Below are 24,247 nucleotides of genomic sequence, written 5' to 3' on the forward strand. Positions count from 1 at the left end.
ATGTAGACGAAACGCGCGTCTGACGTATTAAATTATATAATCCTGGTACCTTTGTTAACTATTGTACTATTATTTGTCTATTTGACATTTTGTGAGTTTTATCTCCCTGTGGTAACTTTCGCCACTCGTTTAATGCCAGGACCTCATACATTAATGTTTATATGTCGGGAACCACTTTGACAAACCTTGACATTGTATAGTAGTGGTACAGGTTCTTTTAAATACGAAAAAAACCAAACATTTGTAAAGGGAGCACACAACTTTGTTTCGAATTTACCTCGTTTTCTATTGAACTTTGAATATTATTTACACTTAATCAATAAAAGACATAAAATGATGGTGATTCATATTTACTATCCTATAAATAGCAGCCTTCCAGATTCCCTCTAGATGATACTTTGCGTGTTTATAGTGATCTGGAATAAGCATGTCTTTCCAGTATAATGTTATTATATCTGAACTAGAACATCCGTCAGCGTTAGATATAAAATAATAAGGTAAAACAACTCTATCCATCATCCAGAGCTTTTAGATCTGTGCATATTAATATAATATATATATATATATATATATATATATATATATATAAAGAGTGCAAAGTCACAGTTCAGTCAAATTGGCAAAATTAAAACCATAATGAAATTGAAAAACAACTTTGCGTTTTAAAGCTTTGGTTGAACATTTGCTAACTTTACAGGATAATTATCAACTTAAAAATATAAGCTTTAAGGGATCAATCAATTAAACATTTGTAAAATAGGTCTAGATAATAATGAATTGCCTTTGGTAAATATTTCGACAATTAAATTTTGAGCCTGTTAGGTTTGACGCTACGTTTCGTATGCAACCATACAAACCATCTTACATTATCGTTTATGTTCAATTAAGTTTTGAGCTTTGAAAGCTAGGAATCAAATGTTCAAACCACCGTATAAACCATTTATCTTTTTTTGTGTGTGCTTTTGAACCAATTTCTATGCCGTCGTGAAATGATTTATTATGTGAATAAATATATGTTCATTTTGCGTCCAAGTAAAAAGTAAAAACACAAAAATACTGAACTCCGAGGAAAATTCAAAAAGGAAAATCAAAAATCAAAAGGCAAAATCAAAAGTCCAAACATATCAAACGAATGGATAACAACTGTCATATTCCTGACTTGGTACAGGCATTTTCTAATGTAGAAAATGGTGGATTGAACCTGGTTTTATAGCTAGCTAAACCTCTCACTTGTATGACAGTCGCATCAAATTCCATTACATTGTCAACGATGCATGAACAAAACAAACATACTCAAAGAGTAAAAATGTCAAAAATAGGGGTACAACAGTCAATATTGTGTTATCATCTTAATATCACTACATAAACAACAAATGTAACAAAGTAGCACAAAAAGGCATACATCAAATTTAACATTCTCATTTTGCTTTTCTTATACGGCTGAATTTATCTATGTAAAGTCTACCCATAAATGAAAGAAGGTTTTCATTACTGGTGTAAAATTGCGCGTTTGAAATTCGCACAGGTAGACATAAAAATAATTTTGTCGTATGACGGCATACATAAATGCAGATTCACGTAAAGTAGATATAACAAAAAACAGACTTACAGTAAAAATAATAAATAAAATAATGGTGTGGTTCAAAGTATGACGGGACACATAAGTACAGTTTCACGTCAAATACGGCATAATTTATCTATGTAAAGTCTACCCATAAATGATAGAAGGTTTTCATTACTGGTGTAAAATTGCGCTTTTGAAATTCGCACAGGTAGACATAAAAATAATTTTGTCGTATGACGGCATACATAAATGCAGACTCACGTAAAGTAGATATAACAAAAACCCGATTTAACAGTAAAAGTAATAATAATAAATAAAATAATGGTGTGGTTCAAAGTATGACGGGATACATAAGTGCAGTTTCACGTCAAATGTATATCATAAAAAACAGACTAAACAGAAAAAGTAGTCTTATTGAATAAAATAGTTTAGTCATTCATAGTATGTCAAGATCCTTAAGTAAAAGTAATATCAATAACGCGATTTTAACAGTACCACAAACAATATATTTTTCATATATCTACACTTTAATGTACATTTAACAGTGGGCCAGATGAAGTATTGGACTGGAGAAAATCTTTTTGTGAAGCAAAAGAAAAAGCTAAATTGCCCTCCACATTCGGTAAAAGCAATGAGTGAATTAGATAAATGATCTATCAACACATTGTTCTTCCAACATATTGAACAGCATGATAACTGTAATGAATAAGGTGCTTGAACTATGACATGCGCATAAAACGTGGCTAGATAAAAAAAGATCTAATGTTGCCGAACTCACCATTGTTTGGTAAAAGAAAAAACGTAAATCTGCAAAGAGCAATATAAAATTTCACAAAAGAAAATGTTTTTGTTTTGAAATAATATATATTGTATAACCAAGAGTGTTTTAAAAAAATAATTGTAAGTGCATTACTGAACGCAGGCGTAACGATTTAACTATATCATCATGCGCATTATATATAGAGATAAAACATATTGAACAATAATCCCATAATTGGTGTATTGTATTGGATTTTTTAGATTTTTTATCATAGTTTTAAAATTTGAAATATTTATTTTCCTAATTTTACATAGAAAAGTACCCGAGTAATTTACACGAAAAACGGGATGTGGTTTATCTTAATCATTGGTAGCAATAGATTGATGAATGAAGTGTTTGCACATTTTAAGTACATTTGCATATTTTACCGATCACTTTTCCTAATGTATTGTTTTAACTGCATTAATGTGGTATGAACACAATCAAGTAGAAAAATAATTAAATTAATTTTTCAACGTTTGCGATTAAATCAAAATTAAGTGAAATTTTACAATTACGCAGTAAAATGTTATTATAGATAACACATTTTTTTTTGGTCGTTCTTTTTGTATTGCGTTATTTAATTTTCTATTGCTTTAAAGCCTGAGAGTGACAGTTAATCGATCAGAGGAAACGGCTTTTGGCTGAATTTTTGGTAAATGTTTGAAAGACGTTTGTTTGTACAGACTTCGATTGATTTCTTTTTTTTTTATTGTCAAGGTAATAAATGCGTGGGCTTTATGTTATGTGTGCATACTGATATTGTCAAGGCGTTGATATATGTTCAATAACTAACCAGATTTTATCCGCAAAAATTAACTTGTTAATCAAGTTCAAGCTTAAAAATTAAAATAAATAAACATATCTGTTCGTATGATGGTTTTGAGCTTTTGATTTTGCCATTTGATTATGGAATTTCCTTTCTGAATTTTCCTCGGAGTTTAGTATTTTTGTGATTTTACTTTTTACAACATTGCTCAGCAATATAAATCTTGCATACCAAGTAAATCAGCATTTATGTTCGATAAAATATGTGTTCTTTTTAAGCGTTAATATGCATATATCAATGAACTTTTGGAATTTTCGTAGTCATGTCTCTTCCCGTTTCTAAGCAAAACAAGCGTTGATGCTCAGCTTATATATAAAAGTAAAATCACAAAAATACTGAACTCAGAGGAGAATCCAATCGGAAAGTCCATAATCACATGGCAAAATCAAATGACAAAACATATCTAAAACGAATGGACAAGAACTCTTATATTCCTGACTTGGTACAGGCATTTTCAAATGTAGAAAATGGTGGATTAAACCTGGTTTTAAAGCGCTAAACCTCTCACTCATAATGTCACAGTATGTTAATCGATATCAGACCATACTCATGAAAAACAATATGTCCTTGATCTACACATAACGTTTTTCCATTTGTATTGAAAGTCTAAAAGACTACCCATATACGAATACTTCGCAAATATTGGGACGACAAACGTACCACTGTTAGTTCCACTGAATACATATCTTAACAACCGTAATTTGTAGACACTTGAAAAAACATTCCCTTGTATGAAAATGAAAGAGGGAAGATGAGGGCTTAAATTTAAATTGGAAATGTATATTGAAACACGATTTCATCTTTTCTGTCTCAAAATTTCATTTATATTAGAATTATGAAAAATTGAGTTAGCTTTCTACTATCCAAACAAATTATGACTTTGAAATATCAGTATTTATTTTTACTGATAGTATTTTCAATATATCCTTTTTGCTTGTTTATTGAATTAAGTTGAATTATGCAGTCAAAATGTATGAAGGGGAAATAACCCCTTGATATAAAGCTAAGACTTGTTTAACTCATGTTCTCAAACTATTTCTTAAACAGTGAACTATGCGGTCATAATGTAGGGGAAAACCATCCATTGATAGAAAGACTTGTTTAACTCATATTCTCAAACTATTTCTTAAACAGTGAACTATGCAGTCATAATGTAGGAAAAAAACATCCATTGATAGAAAGACTTGTTTAACTCATATTTTCAAACTATTTCTTAAACAGTGAACTATGTGGTCATAATGTAGGGGAAAACCATCCATTGATAGAAAGACTTGTTTAACTCATATTCTCAAACTATTTCTTAAACAGTGAACTATGCAGTCATAATGTAGAAAAAAACCATCCATTGATAAAAAGACTTGTTTAACTCATATTCTCAAACTATTCATTAAACAGTGAACTTTGCGGTCAGAATGTAGGAAAAAACCATTCATTGATAGAAAGACTTGTTTAACTCTTATTCTCAAACTATTCATTAAACAGTGAACTATGCGGTCAGAATGTAGGAAAAAAACATCCATTGATAGAAAGACTTGTTTAACTCATATTCTCAAACTATTTCTTAAACAGTGAACTATGCAGTCATAATGTAGGAAAAAAACATCCATTGATAGAAAGACTTGTTTAACTCATATTTTCAAACTATTTCTTAAACAGTGAACTATGTGGTCATAATGTAGGGGAAAACCATCCATTGATAGAAAGACTTGTTTAACTCATATTCTCAAACTATTTCTTAAACAGTGAACTATGCAGTCATAATGTAGAAAAAAACCATCCATTGATAAAAAGACTTGTTTAACTCATATTCTCAAACTATTCATTAAACAGTGAACTTTGCGGTCAGAATGTAGGAAAAAACCATCCATTGATAGAAAGACTTGTTTAACTCTTATTCTCAAACTATTCATTAAACAGTGAACTATGCGGTCAGAATGTAGGAAAAAAACATCCATTGATAGAAAGACTTGTTTAACTCATATTCTCAAACTATTTCTTAAACAGTGAACTATGCAGTCATAATGTAGGAAAAAACCATCCATTGATAGAAAGACTTGTTTAACTCATATTCTCAAACTATTTCTTAAACAGTGAACTATGTGGTCATAATGTAGGGGAAAACCATCCATTGATAGAAAGACTTGTTTAACTCATATTCTCAAACTATTCATTAAACAGTGAACTATGCAGTCATAATGTAGGAAAAAACCATCCATTGATAGAAAGACTTGTTTAACTCAAATTCTCAAACTATTTCTTAAACAGTGAACTATGTGGTCATAATGTAGGGGAAAACCATCCATTCATAGAAAGACTTGTTTAACTCATATTCTCAAACTATTCATTAAACAGTGAACTATGCGGTCATAATGTAGGAAAAAACCATCCATTGATAGAAAGACTTGTTTAACTCATATTCTCAAGCTATTTCTTAAACAGTGAACTATGCAGTTATAATGTAGGAAAAACCATCCATTGATAGAAAGACTTGGTTAACTCATATTCTCAAACTATTTCTTAAACAGTGAACTATGCAGTCATAATGTAGGAAAAAAACATCCATTGATAGAAAGACTTGTGTAACTCATATTCTCAAACTATTTCTTAAATAGTGAACTATGCGGTCATAATGTAGGGGAAAACCATCCATTGATAGAAAGACTTGTTTAACTCATATTCTCAAACTATTCATTAAACAGTGAACTATGCGGTCATAATGTAGGAAAAAACCATCCATTGATAGAAAGACTTGTTTAACTCATATTCTCAAACTATTCATTAAACAGTGAACTATGCAGTCATAATGTTGGAAAAAACCATCCATTGATAGAAAGACTTGTTTAACTCATGTTCTCAAACTATTTCTTAAACAGTGAACTATGCAGTCATAATGTAGGTGAAACCGTTCATTGATAGAAAAACTTGTTTAACTCATGTTCTCAAAATATTCCTTAAACAGTCAACACAAAATAGCGAGCGATCTTACAGCTAAATCAACTTCTTAACTGGGAAATAAATTGAAAAGTGTGTTAATTTCCTTGCTGTTTTAAATTCAGTGAAATTATTTTCACTTAACATTCAATTTAATTTGAAACAATTTTGTTTGACATGTTCTTACAACTGAAAACTTCAATGGTAAAGAAACAAGAAAAGCATGTTAATTTGAACCCATAAATAACAGTCTTCAATTGTAGACATTTCAGACTACATTTTCGTTGATGTATTTCTTTTTGTTTCGTAATTTCATTTGTGGAATTGCTATTTAGTCTGTTACTGACAGGTAATCGATCAGTAGGAAATTCCTTAGGTACAATGTAGTATTCCATTTGAAAAGAAAATCATCAAATTTGTAATAAAACGTTGTTTTGAAAAAGGTTCAACGTGGTAGTTTTGCTTATTCAACAGTTAAAAGTTGTTTTTTGACGACAAGTTCAACATTATTTCAGTATAAGTCAGTTATACATTAAACAATTAGAGTATATTTTAATAATTATTATTTTTCTTAACATTAAACAAACCAAGTGGTAAAATTAGCAACAATTATTTTAAAAAAAAGCTCGTTCTCAGCAAACTTTTATATTTTAGGCTTTAAACTTATAGGTTGCACTTTGTAAATACAGCTGTGTCACAAGCCACGGCTCTTTATGGGAGATATATAATATTCATAACATAGATATATAGTGAAGTGGCAGAGTTTTAGTCGCAAATGGAGTTCCTATGGGAAATTGCATTGTCTATATTTACAGAAATGCAATCTAAAGACAGTATTTACTCGTATGATAAATTCCTAATCCTATCCTATACATTACTATTACTCGCATTTATGGCCCTCTCCCATATGTTTTTTTTAGGATTTTCCTTGATATACTGTATAAATAGTTTAAATCTGTTAAAGGAAAACATTACTTAACAGATGTTATAGAAAAACAAAAATCTAAGCACCATCGTAAGTGCTACATTGATTCAAATAAAAGCTGTATTGGTGGATTACAGTTTCATATATATATTGTGAAATAAACGTTGCATACTTTGTTCGGTTCTTCATAAAAATGAAAATATATGATTTGTAATTTCCGTTCAATTCATTGTAATCTTAGAGATCCTAATTGAGATAGATTTTAACTTTGGTATACATCATATGAATCAATGAATGTGTTTGTCGATAGATGTTTTTGTGTTCTGTTGAATTGTTCCTTATAAATTATTACACGATGATGACTGCTGTACCCATATTTTGACTATTTTATTTATTGTGTCTGTTTAGTTCACGCATCATTGTAAATATAACGGAATTTGATGAGACTGTCAACAAAGTGAGAGATTTAGCGCTATAAAACCAGGTTTAATCTACCATTTTCTACATTTAAAAATGCCTGTACTAAGTCAGGAATATGACAGTTCTTGTCCATTGGTTTTTGATGTGTTTTGTCATTTGATTTTGCCATGTGATAAGGGACTTTCCGATTTGATTTTCCTCTGATTTCAGTATTTGTGTGATTTTACTTTTTAACGTAAACTATGTTTGTTTTCTTACAGGATGCGGATAGAGTTGCCTTAGAGCAGTATGAAGACTCCCGTGCCAATCTTACATCATTGCTCATTGTTATGGAGAGAAATTCTCAATCATGTGCCTTACAATCCAACAATCTTACTAACGCTGTTTTCTACGATGCAATGAACGTACTCAATAAGTTAATAGACCTCAATAAAAACTCATCTCGAGTACAAATGAGAAAAAATTTACGAAAGGTAAGTCCAGCAAAATGTAAAACTCAAATCGTTGTATAAAATTTATAAAAGTCTGAACTGATCTGCATAAAACCAGTTAGAATATCCAATCGTAGTACTTATTTATCGGAACATATAGAAAATCCATCATTTCTGAACTTATGTAGTTTTTAAAATGCATATGAGCCCTGATTTGATTAGAGTGTTTGACGTTCAGCACATAACCTTATCCTCTAAGTCGAACGGTACTTCTTAAAAGACAACGATTAACCGCTAATATGTTAATTTTTCGTTTGGAACATCGTTCATGTAACTTGGAATAATTTGAAGTCACAAAAATATAAGAAACATGAATATTGAATCAATCAAATATTTTAATAGATATAGGAAGTCAAGATGTGGTAATAGTGCCAATGAGACAACTCTCCATCCAAATAACAATCCATAAAAGTAAACCATTATAGGTCAAGGTACGGCCTTCAACACGAAGCCTTGGCTTAAACCGAACAGCAAGCTATAACGGGCCTCAAAAATTACTAATGTAAAACCATTTAAACGGGAAAACCAACGGTCTAATCTATATAAAACGAGAAACGAGAAATTTGCTTTTGTTTTCTTATTTACTTATATGCATTTTATTATCTTATGCCCTTTTATATACTACATGTACATCTGCTAGTTTTCCGATCAATACCTTAAATCCTAACTTACTATTTGACACCGACATTATGATATTTGACCCAACGGTGACAAGCTACACACAAAATAATCAAGTCTTTTGACTAGTAAACAAGAAGAGAAACTTTCTTGCAAAGATTAAAACAGCTCAACAACCATTCGGTAAAGCGACATCAAATATGTGTATAGTGTCATTGTCTGTAGATTTGACCCAACTATCTAAAATTTATTTTTTAAATACTATTAAGTTTCGTAGTTAATTTTGGTCATCATACTGTTTTGAAATGAGCGTCACTGTTGATTATTTTGTAGACGAAACGCGCGTATGGCGTTTGAAAGTATATGCCAAGTATCTTTGATGAGTATATTAAGTTTCCATATTTAGTTGGTATATATAATACCAAATAATAAAAGAAGGTTCATATTAATATTAATATATTTTCTCCATAAGTACTAAACAATTTAAAGATTAAAACGTTTATTAAATGAAACAAATGGTTTTAGATCAAAATAGACGGATGCACTGGACTTTTAGAATATACCAAGGTTGGTCTAAGAAGAGAGACTTTCTTTCAAATGAATACACTTTCAACAGTACAAAATGGAACGGTACGTAAAACATTTATTTCTTTAATTTTACGAAACTACACAGTTTGCATTGTCAAAATTGTGTTTTATCCATTATTAGATTTAGAAATTCAACATATTCTCATTACATTTTCAAACATATACACATTATATTTTCAAACATGTACACATTACATTTTAAAACATATACAAATTACATTTTTAAACATATAATAATTTAATGTACATTATGATAAAGTCAAATTTACAATAGTATACTGTATAGTGCGCTAATTTTATGGTAGATTAGGATGTGGTATTATTTTGCTCTTAAGTTAGCCTCTTCCGCCAAATAAAAAAAAATAGATTGCATTTACAAAAATTATATGCACGTGATATATCACTACATGCCGATACGTCACTGTCTAAGTATTAAACATATAAAAAAACCTGCTTTCTCGGTACTAATTTTCCCGTTATGATGTTCTCTACACACTGAACTAAATTATATCGTGGTAAAATTTAACGTTTATGCTTGTCTACAAAGTTGTTATATCATATTTATTATTTGTATGTTTAATTATTTATGAACATCACATGTATTCACAAAGAAGTAACCCCTGCTTTTACAGTGTATCAAACTCATCCAATATCAAAATCATGTACTCAATTTCCTAAATAATTCAACAGAATCTTTCAAATATGAAATTGTAAAATGTCTTTTATCTAATTCGATCTCAACTTCTTCTAGATTCTAAAGTTTATTGGGAAGCAAGTATGTCCTGCGAGCCAGAACTGTAACATTTCACTCTGCACTCAATTATATACATATATATACCTCCTATATTATACTAATAGCGCACTTTAAAATCACTACGTGGGAGAGGGTATTCGAAATAATGATTAATTAATGTTTTCTCTGATAGTATATTTGTGTACTTTGAATTTCAGTAATACTATCATATAAGTCTATTAGAAAAAATCATAAGTCAACCGCTTTCACGATTACCACCTTTCACATGTGATGATATTTTTTTTCAAACTTTTCTCAATTGTTTTATGAGACTATGCCACGATAGTTCTTCTAGTAAAAGCACTTACATATTTTAGAAAATGGTGTTATATTTTCAAACTATTTTGATACATAAACAACATTTTCTGTACATGACATCTAATACAAGTGATGCTATTTGCCATTTTTGCATGCAGATTTTGAAGAAAAATTAATTTTCTATTGAAATTTTAATTTTAATTTATCTTTCTTTATATCTAAGATCTAATTGGTTGGGAAATAAAATACTAGAAAGAGTTCTTAAAATACCGCATTGAAATTTAACAGGAACATGGGAAAAGATTGAGTACAGTGAAATAAAATCAGTTTCGCTGAATGGGAATCTTTTTATATTGACCTTATCATTTATAAATATGTCCGTCTCAGTTCAAGAATCTTATCAGGGGCTAGATGTGCTTGGATCTGTTTCTTTTTTTTTTAACTTTGTGTTTCTTTTTGTATTTTATTGAACTTGGTGTTGCTTTTCATCTTTTATTGAACTTGGCGTTGCTTTTCGTCTTTTATTGAACTTGGTGTTTATTTTTGTCCTTTATAAAATTATGTGTTTCTTTTTGCTGTTTTAGTGAACCTGGTTATTCTTTTGTCATTAATAAAATTTGACGTTTCTTTTTGTCTATAGAATTTAGTGTCATTTTTTGCTGTTTTATTGAATTTGGCGTGTTTTTTTTGCCTTTTATCAATTTGGTGTATCTGTTTTTTTAGTGTGCTGGGGTTTTCCGTCTTATACATTAAGCAGGATCTGTTTACCCTTCCGGAGCACCTGAGATCACCCCTAGTTTTTTGGTGGGGTTCGTGTTGTTTATTCTTTAGTTTTCTATGTTGTGTCATGTGTGTTGTTGTTTGTTTGTCTTTTTCCTTTTTGGCCATGGCGTTGTCAGTTTGTTTTAGATATATGAGTTTGACTGTCACTTTGGTATCTTACGTCCCTCTTTTAAATGAATATGGAATTTGATGATTTTCTGTCCTTTATAAAATTTGATGTTTTATCGAATTAGCAGTTTTTTCGTCTGTTATAGAATTTGGTGTTTATTTTGTCTTCGATAACATTTGTGTTTCGTTTTGCCCATTAGTATGCTGGTGGTACATATTTGTGACTCCGTGATAAAATTTACAACTTTTATAGCTATACCTAATGATTCATAGACCTTGGCATATGTGCCAAATGTATAAGCAATCCTCTTTTGTAAAACCTATCGTTGAACCGATAAATTTTCTGAAGATATGTGTTGCTCTTTTTCGTTTAATGTTAATGCATATAAATAAGCTTATGTTGTTCAAAGATTTATAATGAATTTCAAAATGGTGTATATGAGTTAAATAATTCATCACGAACATTTTAAATCGGAACTCGCTATAACAAATCAAAATTGCCTTTGCTATTTGTTTTAGTCGTATTGAACTTTTTTTCCTTTCCAAATTAACAGAAATATAGCAGTACAAGTGTCTAAATTTCAAAACGAAATTCCCTAACGTGAATCGTTCCTCCGTTCACTTTTCGATGACATTTTTCAATGCATCTATGCATGATATTTGTATTTATATTTCTATCTCTCTTTATCTCTCCTACACATTTTACTAACTACTGGATTTAAGACTACCGCATGGTCATGCACACAACCGATGTTTACCAGTACTCGTATGAAGAATTTCTAGAGTAGAAAAAAATTGAGTGTAATTATCATTACTAACGTTGCATACACATTTGACTTGTTAACCTTTTGAGTTCCGATTTTTCATACAAACAAACATAATTTAGTTTAAGTTGTTTAACCTTTTATTTCTGAATTAATGACAAATATATGCCAAGGTCACATTTAAAAGTGTATGCATACACTTTATTGGTAACTCATATGTAAAGTGTTTTAATGCAGTACAAAGAATCAATGTCATTTGTTCGTATCCTTGCAATAAATTGTATTTGTGCAAAAGTGGATATTACAAAAGAAATATAGGTCACAAATAAACATAATCCTTTTTTTTTATTTCAACTGTGATTGTTAATAAAAGTAATAGTTATAGTAATAGTTCTTTTGAAAGATGGATACATAGTTAGCTTAAAAACGTATGTTCTCCTCCGAAACTCTCAAGCAAATCAGTTTCACTAAATGGTTTCATATTTTAAAGCATAGAATAATTTGAAATATGTTTTTTGGTTTTTAGCTTATGGTTATAGGTTTACTTTAATGGTGTTGATGTTAGATTGCTTAACTTTAAAACTGAGGCGTCGATAATCATTGATAGCTTAGCATAGTAATTAGTAATGGACAACTCATAAATTAATATAAAAACGATGAGTTCAAAAATAGATCATTAATGCTTGCAAATAATGTATTGGAGTCATAAGATAAGGCAGATACTATTTTTAGATATTACTGAATAAATATATTAATTTGTATTAATTATTCTCATGTACTTCAAGTAAAATACTTTTGAACATGCATTGATTTTTTCTTTCTGTTCCTTCGTCTTACAGAGTGCTCTATTTCAGTCAGGAACGTGGCGTAGCGGGAAAAGTTCTATGAAAGAAAGACTATTACCGTCCAAGTCATATCAGACTATGATGAAAATGAGTAATGACGTCTATGGAGGGAAAACAATGATTGTCACTACAAAAATTGTAAGTTATTTAGCTTGATTTGCCAAACAAAAACTCAACAAATATACAAAATATGTGTATGCTAGACGCTCGTGTCATCCACCAAAGTGAAATCACAAAAATACCGAACGCTGAGGAAAATTCAAAACTGAAAGTCCCTAATTAAATGACAAAATTTAAAGTTTAAACACATCAAAGAATGGATAACAACTGCTATATTCCTGACATGGAGTCTGAATTCAAAGATGTTAAAAGACCGAAATCAAGTAAGGATTTTGAAGAGTATTAAAAACCTGAAACTAAATATACATGCATCTTGTAAAATGTTTTATCAAATATCAAAGAATTTAATAACATATGTAGAGCATGTGTGAAGTATTCCATCAAAATGAAGAAGAACAGTTCAACGTACAGAAGGCACCATAATAAAGAAATACTTTATTTGATACATTTTACTAATTTACACAGTTTGCTACTCTATTTCAATATAACAATCTTTTTAAAAGACTATAATAAATTGAAAGGATATGAATAATGGAACAAACAAAACAGAAAAAATGAAGGGTATGTGTGCTTGTTTACCAGAACCAGATATTTACTATTAAAAAAACAGAAGAGCTAACTTTTTATTGATTCGCAGGTATCCATTGTCCATCTATTTTCCATGACAATCAAAACAAATTACTTATACTAATACAAAGGGGAACATCTCAAACATATTTTAAAAAAACTTAGTTCATGTGGGCTCCACCTGTGGAATTATCAAAATTCAAAAATCATATTACCAGTTCCTGCTATGCCTTAAAACTTTACATTCGTAAGTTATGATGAACCTTCATTATATTCTAAAATTCTTCCAAACATTTAGTTTTTTTTCACACAAAGAAAGGAAAGGTCTTATCCAAATGATGTATATTTTTTCTTTATTATGTTTTCAATTATTGTACCTTTGCAATTAATTTGGTTGTCCAACTTGTTTGATTCGAACACCAATAACAAGTTTTTTGTAGATGAAAATCACATCTTTATTACTAAATTATAATCCTGGTATATAAGATTATTGTATACAATAGCACATCTACATTAAATTAACTTATCTTTAAAACTGCAAATCAATATATTAAGATTTTATATCAAGCTGATGACGAATTGCAAACATTATGTTGCTGGGAGACAGTAGGGTTTTGGCTGTAGACCTGAGTGTTAAAACAATTTCAATAACATCTTACATAATACAGAAACTGAACTTTTATTTGAATACTACGAAATGTGTCAAAAAATAAACGAAAGAAACCAAGAAGATATTCAATACTAAAGATTAAGCAAAACAAAGCTAACAAAAACTGACGCTAAATTCAGTTCATCTAGAAGGTTAAGCAGTTCGTGCTCTTTATTGTCACCCATCGTATGTATTAAAAGTAAGAACGAGTACTGTTTGTTCCCCAATGTGTTTTTACATTGTGTAAAGATAAGTTTAACTAAAGTTATAAAACGAAATTTAACTTTCCCTATATTTTGATGGCGAAGATATAAAATTAAGCAATATTCAAGAAAAGTATTCCCTTATACAAAGATATTTAGAAATCTCTGTGGTCTAAAGTGGTCTAACACAGAGAGAGCTTATTTTGCCGAACATTAGAAACAATGTATTAGCAGAACACAAAATATGAAGCAAAGGCCCTCACCTAAGCCCCAAAACAACCACCGAAAATACAGGTCTCCGAAAATATTCAGAATATGGAAAATAAATGTGTGTAGCGTTATACGTATAAAAAAATAAGAATCATACATTGTTTTGTTGCAGGAACCACCATTTGTTCAATGGAAAAACAAAACAGAAGATAAGAATTTTACTGGTAATTTCAATGACCAGTTGGAAGGATTTATCGTAAGCATACTGGATGAAATTTCAAAATTATTAAATTTCAAATACAACATTTCATTAGTTCCAGACGGAAAATTCGGCAGCAAAAAATCATATGGATGGACCGGAATGGTCAATGAATTAATTCAAAAGGTAATTTTTAATATGTTTGTAACATAGATTTTTCATTGTTCTATTTTGAAATAACACAAAAATGACTAGAAAAAACCCAAACAGACAAATAGACCTTTAGCTGTTAATTTATGTGCCCTTTGGTCTTTTTTTGGTGAGTTGTCTCATTTGCGATCCTACGTTCTCTCCTTTACATATAAACAGACAAACAACACTACACAGTACACAAAATAGACTGAGCAAAACGGATCTCAATATGACAATAACTACGAAAACGATTAGTACATGTAATTTCTTTAATGCTTATGAGAACACAAAAGTATGATAACCATCAATTTATTCAGCAATTTAATTAGAATGTACGAATTTACAAACTGTCATAAACAATATAAGTACATTGCCAATATGACAAGCTGTAAATCCCAAAAAGATCAGGAGCATTATGAATTAAGCATGACAAAATAAATAATACAATTGACACCAGTATACTTATAGTTTTAAAACAAAGATATTATTAATGGCATTTGTAATGGGTCTATCTGTCGACAGTCATATTGGCATGTTAAAAGAGAACAAATGGGAGGAACAACATACTGTTTTTGAGAAGTGTGTTCTGCAACTGATTATCCTGCTCAGTAGAATACTGCACGCAAAATTAAAAATAAGAAAATATTACACTAACACTAATATTACAGAGAGTTCACAATGAAAACTACCAGATCAAATAACTCCATCTACTAATATATTTACGTTAAAAATGGTGATATCATGTTATGTTTATATCTCAGCTTCTCTGATGAGTCTTGTGAAGACATAACGTGCGTCTGACGCCTGATACCTTTGATTATAACTTTTAAGGCAGTTTTATAAAGCAACGTGAAAGATAATGCAAAGAAAGAAAACAATACCCAAAATGAGGCATTTCTTAAAGGAAAATTGTCTAACTTATTTGGTTTTCACAATACAAAGTAGTCCCTTAAGATGCAGGATGAAAAAAAAACACCGTTTGCAATTTCTTAAAGTACATTTCTACTTAATCAATAAACTGTAGGCACCTTTATGTATAATGGCACTAAAGTCAGGTTCTTATATTTATGCTGAATGTTTTTATTTTATTTTTGGCAAATCTATTTTCGGGAAATACTTTAGCTTTAACACTGCTAGAAGCTTACTGAAATCACACATTTTTTCGATTCGTCAATCAAAACTCAAATAAGGATTGATCAACCTTATGATAACGATCATATTAAAACAATAACAAGAAAAGGAACATGTTGGATTTGGTTGCAAAATATTTTGTTTAAGAATAATTTTCAAACTACATATTTTAGCATTAATTTTCTATATATTTTTATTGTAGAGAGCAGATATAGCTCTAGCACCATTCCAGATAACACCTGGAAGATCTGAGGTTGTGGATTTTTCTAAACCATTTATGACTAAAGGAACTAGTGTGGTTGTGAGAAAGCCTGAACGCAGTGTATCGCCATTTCAATTTTTACTACCTTTATCAAAAAATGTGTGGATATGTATATTTTTTTCATTCATTCTTGCTGCGTTAACATTGTTTTCTACAAGTCGTATGAATTGTGATAGACAGGAAAAGCGAATGGATAATGCAATGGAAAGTTTTTGGTATATATGGGGAACATTACTTAGAGGAAACCTTCAAGTGTCACCCAGAGGTATTTCAAGCCGGATAATAAGTTGTGTGTGGTGGTTTTTCTCCCTTATTGTGATATCAATATATACAGCAAATTTAGCCGCTTTTTTGACAATTTCTAATGCACACATTCCTATTGAATCAGCTTCTGATTTAGCTGATCAGAGTATATATAAATATGGTACTGTTGAAGGTAGTCAAATTGAAGACTTCTTTAAGCTGACTACTATTCCATATTATGAAAAAATGTGGGCTGAAATGAGTATGTCAGGGATAGTTCGTAGAGTTGATGATGGATTTGAACGTGCTATGAAGCACAAATATGCATTTCTGTGGGATTCGCCTACTGTGAGACATAGAACTGCTCAAAATTGTAGTTTGATGGAGATTGGAAACCCGTTTGACCTAAAAGGGTATGGAATAGCACTTCGGAAAAATTCGCCTTTCACGGAGAGTATTTCATTGGCACTTCTTAAGTTGGACGAAAGAGGGGTTTTGTATCGATTAGAGGGCAAGTAAGTAAATTTCTTATTCATTCTCACTTTTATATTTCTTATGATACTTTATCAGTCACTCAAGACCTGAAATATACGGAGGCTACATATATTTTGTATATATGTGTATATTTATAGATATAGATTAAGGATTAAGATCAAATATATTATTATCAGTATCCAAAGCATGCAATATAAATAATGCCCTTCGGAACATATAAATTTCAGCACACCAAGTTTCTCACATAAATTGACAAACGTTAAACGCCATTCAATCGAAATATTAACACGACATATATCCATGATTAATAGTAAATTTGCACTTATAAGTATGATCAGGTAGTCCGCTTTGAAGATTAACCTTAAACATTTATAAGATAATCGGATCGTTATAGTATAAAATAGATACATCGTCTATATATTTTAAATATATTTCTTCTTGATAAATAAAGAACAAGATCGTCAAAAACTTCTTAATAATAGGTAACATCAAGTAGAACATATCGTCGTCATTTAGACACACATATTTCAAAACGATTAACCGACTCATGATGGCGACTTCAAACTTACAAATGGACACACTTTTTTTTATTTTGTTAGGACACATTATATATATATCAAAACTAAAATATGAAGGATAAGGCTATAATTGTTTTTTAATTTCATACTAGTAAGCTCCTGAAAAAAGGCTGACTCATATGATTAAAGGAACAGTTGACAAGAAGAGGAACATAATACGTTCCTATCGGATTGTCGATTACTTTTTGAATTACACGTCCATTCATTTGGTCAGTTGAAGCTTTCGATTTTGCCATTTGAATATGAGTTCCTTAAAGTTCGGTATTTTTGTGATTTTACTTTTTAATAGCATCGTAATGTTAACTAGCACTACTTTTTCATACGTTTCGATTGTCATATAAATGTATGTATTGTGGATTCATTATTATTCGTTGGATACCATTTTTCGTGGATTTCGTGGATACAGGTGAATCACGAAACTAAATGTTCAACGAAAAACAAATTGTCTATAGGCTTGTATGCAGATTTCGGCAAAACTACGAAATTAAAGATACATGATACAAGTTTCCTTTAATCCACGAAAAATGGTACCCACGAAAAAAGTGAATCCTCAGTAGTTGATACTCAAAGTGGACGACCTGATGACACTGAAAGTTTTCATTTATCTTGCATCTTAGATCTATTATGTCTTGAGTGAATATTTCAACTGAATTGCGTTTAAGGTTTGTCATAGTTTGTTGAGATATGGTGTTCTGATATAAAAAGGCCATTGTCTATTCGGTAATACCTTCATACGTCAGAAATATGACGAGAATAAATTTGACAATCTTAATATCTGTAGGTCGCTTTCATTTTTTGATATGAGGAACTGAAGTAAAACAATCTTAATAGTTTACACATTGCCAATGATTCCACATTTCCTTATTTAATTATTTTTGTTTGTAACTAACAAATTGATGCATTCGTACTCCAAATTACGCACCTTCGTGGTAATTTTATGTCACATTATTATTTATTCATGTTTTTGTGATTATTGTGAGATTGAACTTCAATATTAACAGGCATTTTAAAATCTGTACTTTTGATATAGTTTTAACTGAATTAGAGGCTATTTTTTTCTCCAATATAACACCTTTTAAATGTAATAGCTTAAAATCAACCTTTGAAAATAGCAGATTTTCTACCCATATGCTACTTGCATAAATAATCAGTTCAAAATGCAGAATAGGTATAGGTCAAATAAATGTGTTGGTCTTTAAAGCAACATAAATGAAATGTAGATTCTTGGTAACATGATCGAATAAAATCGATACCAAACTGAAACTGAGACGACAGCATCATTCAGCCTGTACACTCTATAAATCAAAATTACTGCATAAACTACACATCATCAGTTGCGTTTTGACAGCACCATCACGTAACATGTAATTTATCTTTATTGCATAATATTAATAAATCTAATATTTATCATGAGTTCTGAGCTTCTCCATTGAAGGTTTAGTGTCCTTAAATTATTTAAACGGGGGGGAAATCAGATGTGTATGTCATAAATTAATTGGAAGGTTGGATTATTTTGAATTAAGAAGTGTATCCCACTCATACAGATCTATGATTTTTGAACGGCTTTGACTAAAGTTTTTATCTTTTGCTTGCTTGATCAGCTAATTAATTTTAGAATATGTTTTGGATTGAAAAATAGTTTGCTTCTAGTGACTTGCAGTAAAAAGGTTTAATTAAGCTAAAAAAAAAAGTGTTTAACGCCATTTTTTGTGTGAAAAATACAGTATACTATGTAATTGTAATTATTAACTTATCTGATCTGTCATTAACATTCATGTAAAATTCTTGACCGTAACAACAAATAACGTGTCATCAGAAGGCATGACTGTTCATTAAAGGAATGTAAATAAAAGCAACAGTAGTATACCGCTGTTCGAAATTCATATAAATTGATTGAGAAAAAAAAAACAAATCCGGGTTACAAACTCAAACTGAGGGAAACACAATAAATATAAGAGAAAACCTACGACACAACAGAAACACAACAATCAAAAAATAACACACACAGAAGCGAACTATAGTATATAACAATGGTAATTTTCCTGACTTGGTACAGGACAATTTAATAACAAAAAGGGTGGGTTCCTTAATGCAGACAACAACAAGAAAACATTTTATTTCTTGGGGTTGCCATATCACATGACAATGGTAACATTAATTTGATCTAGAAAAAGAAACACGAAAGAAATTAATTATTACCTATATTACTTTGATATGAAAATTTTATAGCTTTTGAAATAAAAATCGAATGAACAATGCGTCAGAATTCATGCATTATTCATAAGCGTGAATGATCACTAGTATCACTTCAAGCAAAGTTTTTTTATCGCATCATTTTCAACGTAACGAAAAGTATATATAACTTATTTATGTTTTTGTTGACAAATGTTTCAATGAAATATATCAAGTCATTTAGTACATCCGTTGACGAATGAACCATTAATCCTTAATGATTATATTAGTATTTTGTTGTGCACTAAAAAAAAACTCAGTTAATTGTCTTGTTTCAATAAAAAAAAACATAATTTAAGATCTGTGCCTGATATGACGAAAATATCGGGTAGCATATTTTGTTAATGCAGCAGAAATTGTATTGACTATTTCACTAAGAATGATATATTATTATAAACTTGCGTTATTCCATCACTAAGCTATTGTTAAAGTGATTAAGTATAACTGCCGTAGTCATTTCATAGAACTTTATTTCCCTCGAGTTATTGACAAAAGCTATCTTTCTATAAAATATCTTGCCATTACCATAGTTTTTACTTACTAAAACTCTTTACATTCTAATTATGATTCTCAGCAGGACACTTAACACGCTAACGAAATATATGAAATTATTTTGTTCAGTTACTTAGAAAATATCTTCTTGTCAAAGTAAACTGGGTTAGCAACTAACTGGTATCTTCTCAAATACATTTGTTTTCTTATTAGTATTCAGGAAAGGGAAATTCACTTTCTATGTGCTTTATGGAATTTCATCGAAACACAAAATATAATTAGGACAACTACAAAAGGAACAGCAGAAATGTACATGTGACTGATATACCAATGATATGTTCTTTTGAAATCTTCTTGCTAAGCTCTTTATGGTTTACTTATATTGACTGAATTGACAATTTCTGTTTATAATCATATCACGTATAAGACATACTTTTAACCTTCATTGTATATGCTGACTGCATTGCTTATATAGTTTTATATTAAACGTCGTTTTAAAAGTTTTTTCCTATTGTGCATTTTCTTTGAATTGTTTTGTGTACTTGTTTGTCTATCGTCGTCTTTAATATTTTACCATCACGACGTCAGTTTGTTTCTCCTTGTGAGTATTAATTTATCATGGTATGTTTAGCCTCTTGTTGAAAAGGTATGTTTCGACAGTAGAACTAAAACAAAATATCAAAAACAGTAGAATTAAAACACAATATCAAAAACCGGGAAGAATTATAAACAGAAGATCAACGAGTTCAATCAAAAATCAATACAAAATCAAGAATGTTCAAATAGGATAGAGAACCCCTATGCATCAAGATGGTAGACCTTTAAACACCCATTTACCTATTTCAACTTAAATCGTCAAATCTATATGGAGATAAACCTTAAAATGTAAGCATGTTGTGTAAATGGTATCAGTCAGCAACTTTGATGGTGAAAAGTAAGTTCCATATTACTATCTTGATTTACTGCATTATCATTTATTTTAGTCACATTAGATTGATAGATGGAGAAAAATTAGATCAAACTTTAAATTGTTCCGTATAAGCACATCATCTCTTATGGGGAACACTAGGTTTATAATGCATTTGATTGAAGTCGACTTCAAACGACGAAAAGGAGCAAGTCGACGTGACGACTTACACATTTAATTAAGGTGACACTTTTAAAGCACATACCACCAAACGTTTAAAGTGTACAAAATAAATAAGAAGACGGTTATGATTAAAAATAAGACAACTTCCAACAGAGAACTACTTACATAGAATTTATGTATTCTGATGTCTGTTTGGGTTGCCCAAGTAAGGAATATGACAGTTGTTATCCATTCGTTTAATGTGTTTTTTTGATTTTGCCTTTTGCTCGGGGAATTTTCGTTTGGAATTTGCTATCATACAAGCGGGAGGTTTAGATGGTTATAAAATCTGGTTTAAAAAACTATTTTCTTCGGCAAATACATATACCAAGTCGGATGTATGATATTTTTTCTGTTTTCTGATTAAGTCGAATGGTTACATTTGTCAGGTATTGTATTCCCCCTTCTGTCTTTTCAAATACATTTCAGGGACGGGAAAATCACTTAATGTGTGCTCTATGAAATTTCATTGAAACACAAACTATAATTAGGATAACTACAAAAGGAACAGCAGAAATATACATGTGACTGGCATATCAGTGATATGTTCTTTTGAAATCTCCAAGCTAAGCTCTTTATGGTTTACGTATATTGAGCGAAATGACAACTATTTAAATCTTAAATTATCCCATGTTATTCACACTAATCCTCGTGTAGATAGTTTCATAGTTAGTATGGATTCCTGTTTTCATTATTGATAGGAGAGTATTTTTTTTATTTTTCGTTAAACATATATTAGAAAAATAAGCTAGCTTAGGAATTTATTGAAATCTAGGCGTAACAAAATTCGAAAGGAGCTAAACAATACCTATGTTGCCAAGGGTTTACTTTAAAGTAGTTGTCAGTGGGACATATATTGAGTGATTTTTTAAATAATTAATGTTAATGGGGAAAGCTGTTTGAAAGATGATGTTTTGTTCTCATTACCCCAGTATCGCTCACATTTGACCTTTGCTATCCATTTTAACTAATTTTATTACAAGATTATTGTGCAAGAAGCTTAATTTCTACCCTTCTTTTTTTTAATGTTCTGAAAACGTTTAGTTTTCATTTCCACCAGCATTAATTACAAAAACTTATTTGTAAATTATCAGTAAATCGAAAGAAAGTTGACATAAATTGTAAGAAGAAAAAGCAATAATACAGAAACCCCAAGAGAAACAATGAAGGTCATTTAAGTTGTAGTCAAATGTCTATCATTAGTCTTACATGTTCGGAAATGACTATGTCTTTATTTGACAGAAATTGGTATGGATATTAATTCGTGCAACATATGTTTTATCCTATCAGTGGAAGCTTACAATATGGGCGCCACTATTCCTATGATTTCAGGGGTTCGTTTTATTCTAAGTCTTCTTGAAGGCATTGATGAATATTTCGATTTACTTATTCATTCATTCTTTGTATAATTATGATTATGTAACACAATGCATTTAAATGAAAATAATCTTCATGCAATGGACAGCTCGTTACAAAATGAGAAAAAACAAAACCGCTCTCATCTACTTCCATCAGTATAAATATGTTGATATTTTCTACAGTTTTGTGTATAAAAAAATCTGTTTCGGTATGTTGTTTTTTTGTTTTTTGTTTTTTTTAATTTTGATTACTATATTTTTATGCAGCTTTAGTTTATCTATTTTGTAGGTGGTGGAGAAGGCCAAACTGTCCAGATCCTCGACAGAGTGCCAAAAGTAGAGAGATAGAAATCCAAGTTGCTTCAGGGATGTTTATTGTTTTGCTTGCTGGTATAGGACTGGCTGGCTTGATTTTTGTTTGCGAAATCTTATATTTTAAATATTTTGCAAAAAGAAGGAAAAAGGTAATAAAAAGACGAGAAATATAATACTCATTGAATAACAAAATTATCAGTATTTCTTTTTATATTTTAAAAATCGAATAATTTATTAAAACTGTAAGAATTATGTTATTAATCGATTAAACATTCGTTGTCCCCTCCTTTATAATACAATGCAATTATCCAAATAGGTTAAACTAGTGTATGCATTGACTAATTGTGTGTAATGATGTGTAGAATTAGTAAGGTGATATAAAGTTGTTAACTTCTATGACATTTGGTCTCATGTGGATAATTGTCTAACTGGCAATCATATCACAATTTTTTTTATATCTAAGATTCATAAAGATGAAAAGTAAACATATAATTATTGTCTTTATTTTATTAAACTCAAAATTAAGAGATGACATTACCCGTTACTGTCTGTGAAGAGAATATCATCTTTTAATACGGACGTGCTATATTTAACCGAGATGCATGCGAAAACGTTTAAGTCGATGTGTTTTTTTAGTTATTAAAACCAAAATAAGCAATAAAGCGAATAGAATTATAGCAAGTTAACTTTATACAGTATTCCAACATTCTGCAGCTGAAAATCATTACAATACGGTCTCGAACCTTTTAACAAACTATGTATACCATTTCTCTAACATTTTTGACACTTATTAACATTTAATGCATGAACCCGGCAGGATTAACTTTAATGAATGGTAAGAGAACATATAGTATAAAACAGCTTGTTTATATAGCCGTTTGAGTTGCACTGGTGTTACAAATATATCTAAACTTTCGATCTTAACATCTTTCATTGCATATTACAACACCACATTTTTTTTTTCTACATGTATGTCAAAGAAAGTATTTTGTTTTTTTAAAATACTTTCTTACTGATTTCTATTTCTTTATGTGTGAAGCACTGTATATGTTGTAATGAATTCCAAACAACACTGTTGATGCATTTTTTTAGACAATACAATCCATTATGCCAGAATAGAAATATAATTAATGGACAGAAAAGTCCATAAAACTCA

The 24,247-nt window shown here is 30.1% G+C and overlaps 1 protein-coding gene across 4 annotated transcripts in view; it reads left to right on the forward strand.

The window, feature by feature from the left end:
• Positions 1–24,247, forward strand: part of LOC143085490 (glutamate receptor ionotropic, kainate 2-like) — a 73,012-nt gene that overhangs the window by 42,577 nt on the left and 6,188 nt on the right. For 2 of the 4 annotated variants that reach the window (XM_076261865.1, XM_076261868.1), the window contains 7 exons: positions 7,729–7,941; positions 9,103–9,207; positions 9,917–9,940; positions 12,711–12,854; positions 14,638–14,850; positions 16,190–17,007; positions 23,066–23,240. In XM_076261865.1, coding sequence (XP_076117980.1) covers positions 7,729–7,941; positions 9,103–9,207; positions 9,917–9,940; positions 12,711–12,854; positions 14,638–14,850; positions 16,190–17,007; positions 23,066–23,240 — 1,692 coding nt within the window. The remainder of the gene's footprint in view (positions 1–7,728; positions 7,942–9,102; positions 9,208–9,916; positions 9,941–12,710; positions 12,855–14,637; positions 14,851–16,189; positions 17,008–23,065; positions 23,241–24,247) is intronic. The other 2 variants (XM_076261866.1, XM_076261867.1) reach the window with 2 other exon arrangements.

This window comes from Mytilus galloprovincialis, chromosome 8 (assembly GCF_965363235.1).
Source record: "Mytilus galloprovincialis chromosome 8, xbMytGall1.hap1.1, whole genome shotgun sequence".
Classification (NCBI taxonomy): domain Eukaryota; kingdom Metazoa; phylum Mollusca; class Bivalvia; order Mytilida; family Mytilidae; genus Mytilus; species Mytilus galloprovincialis.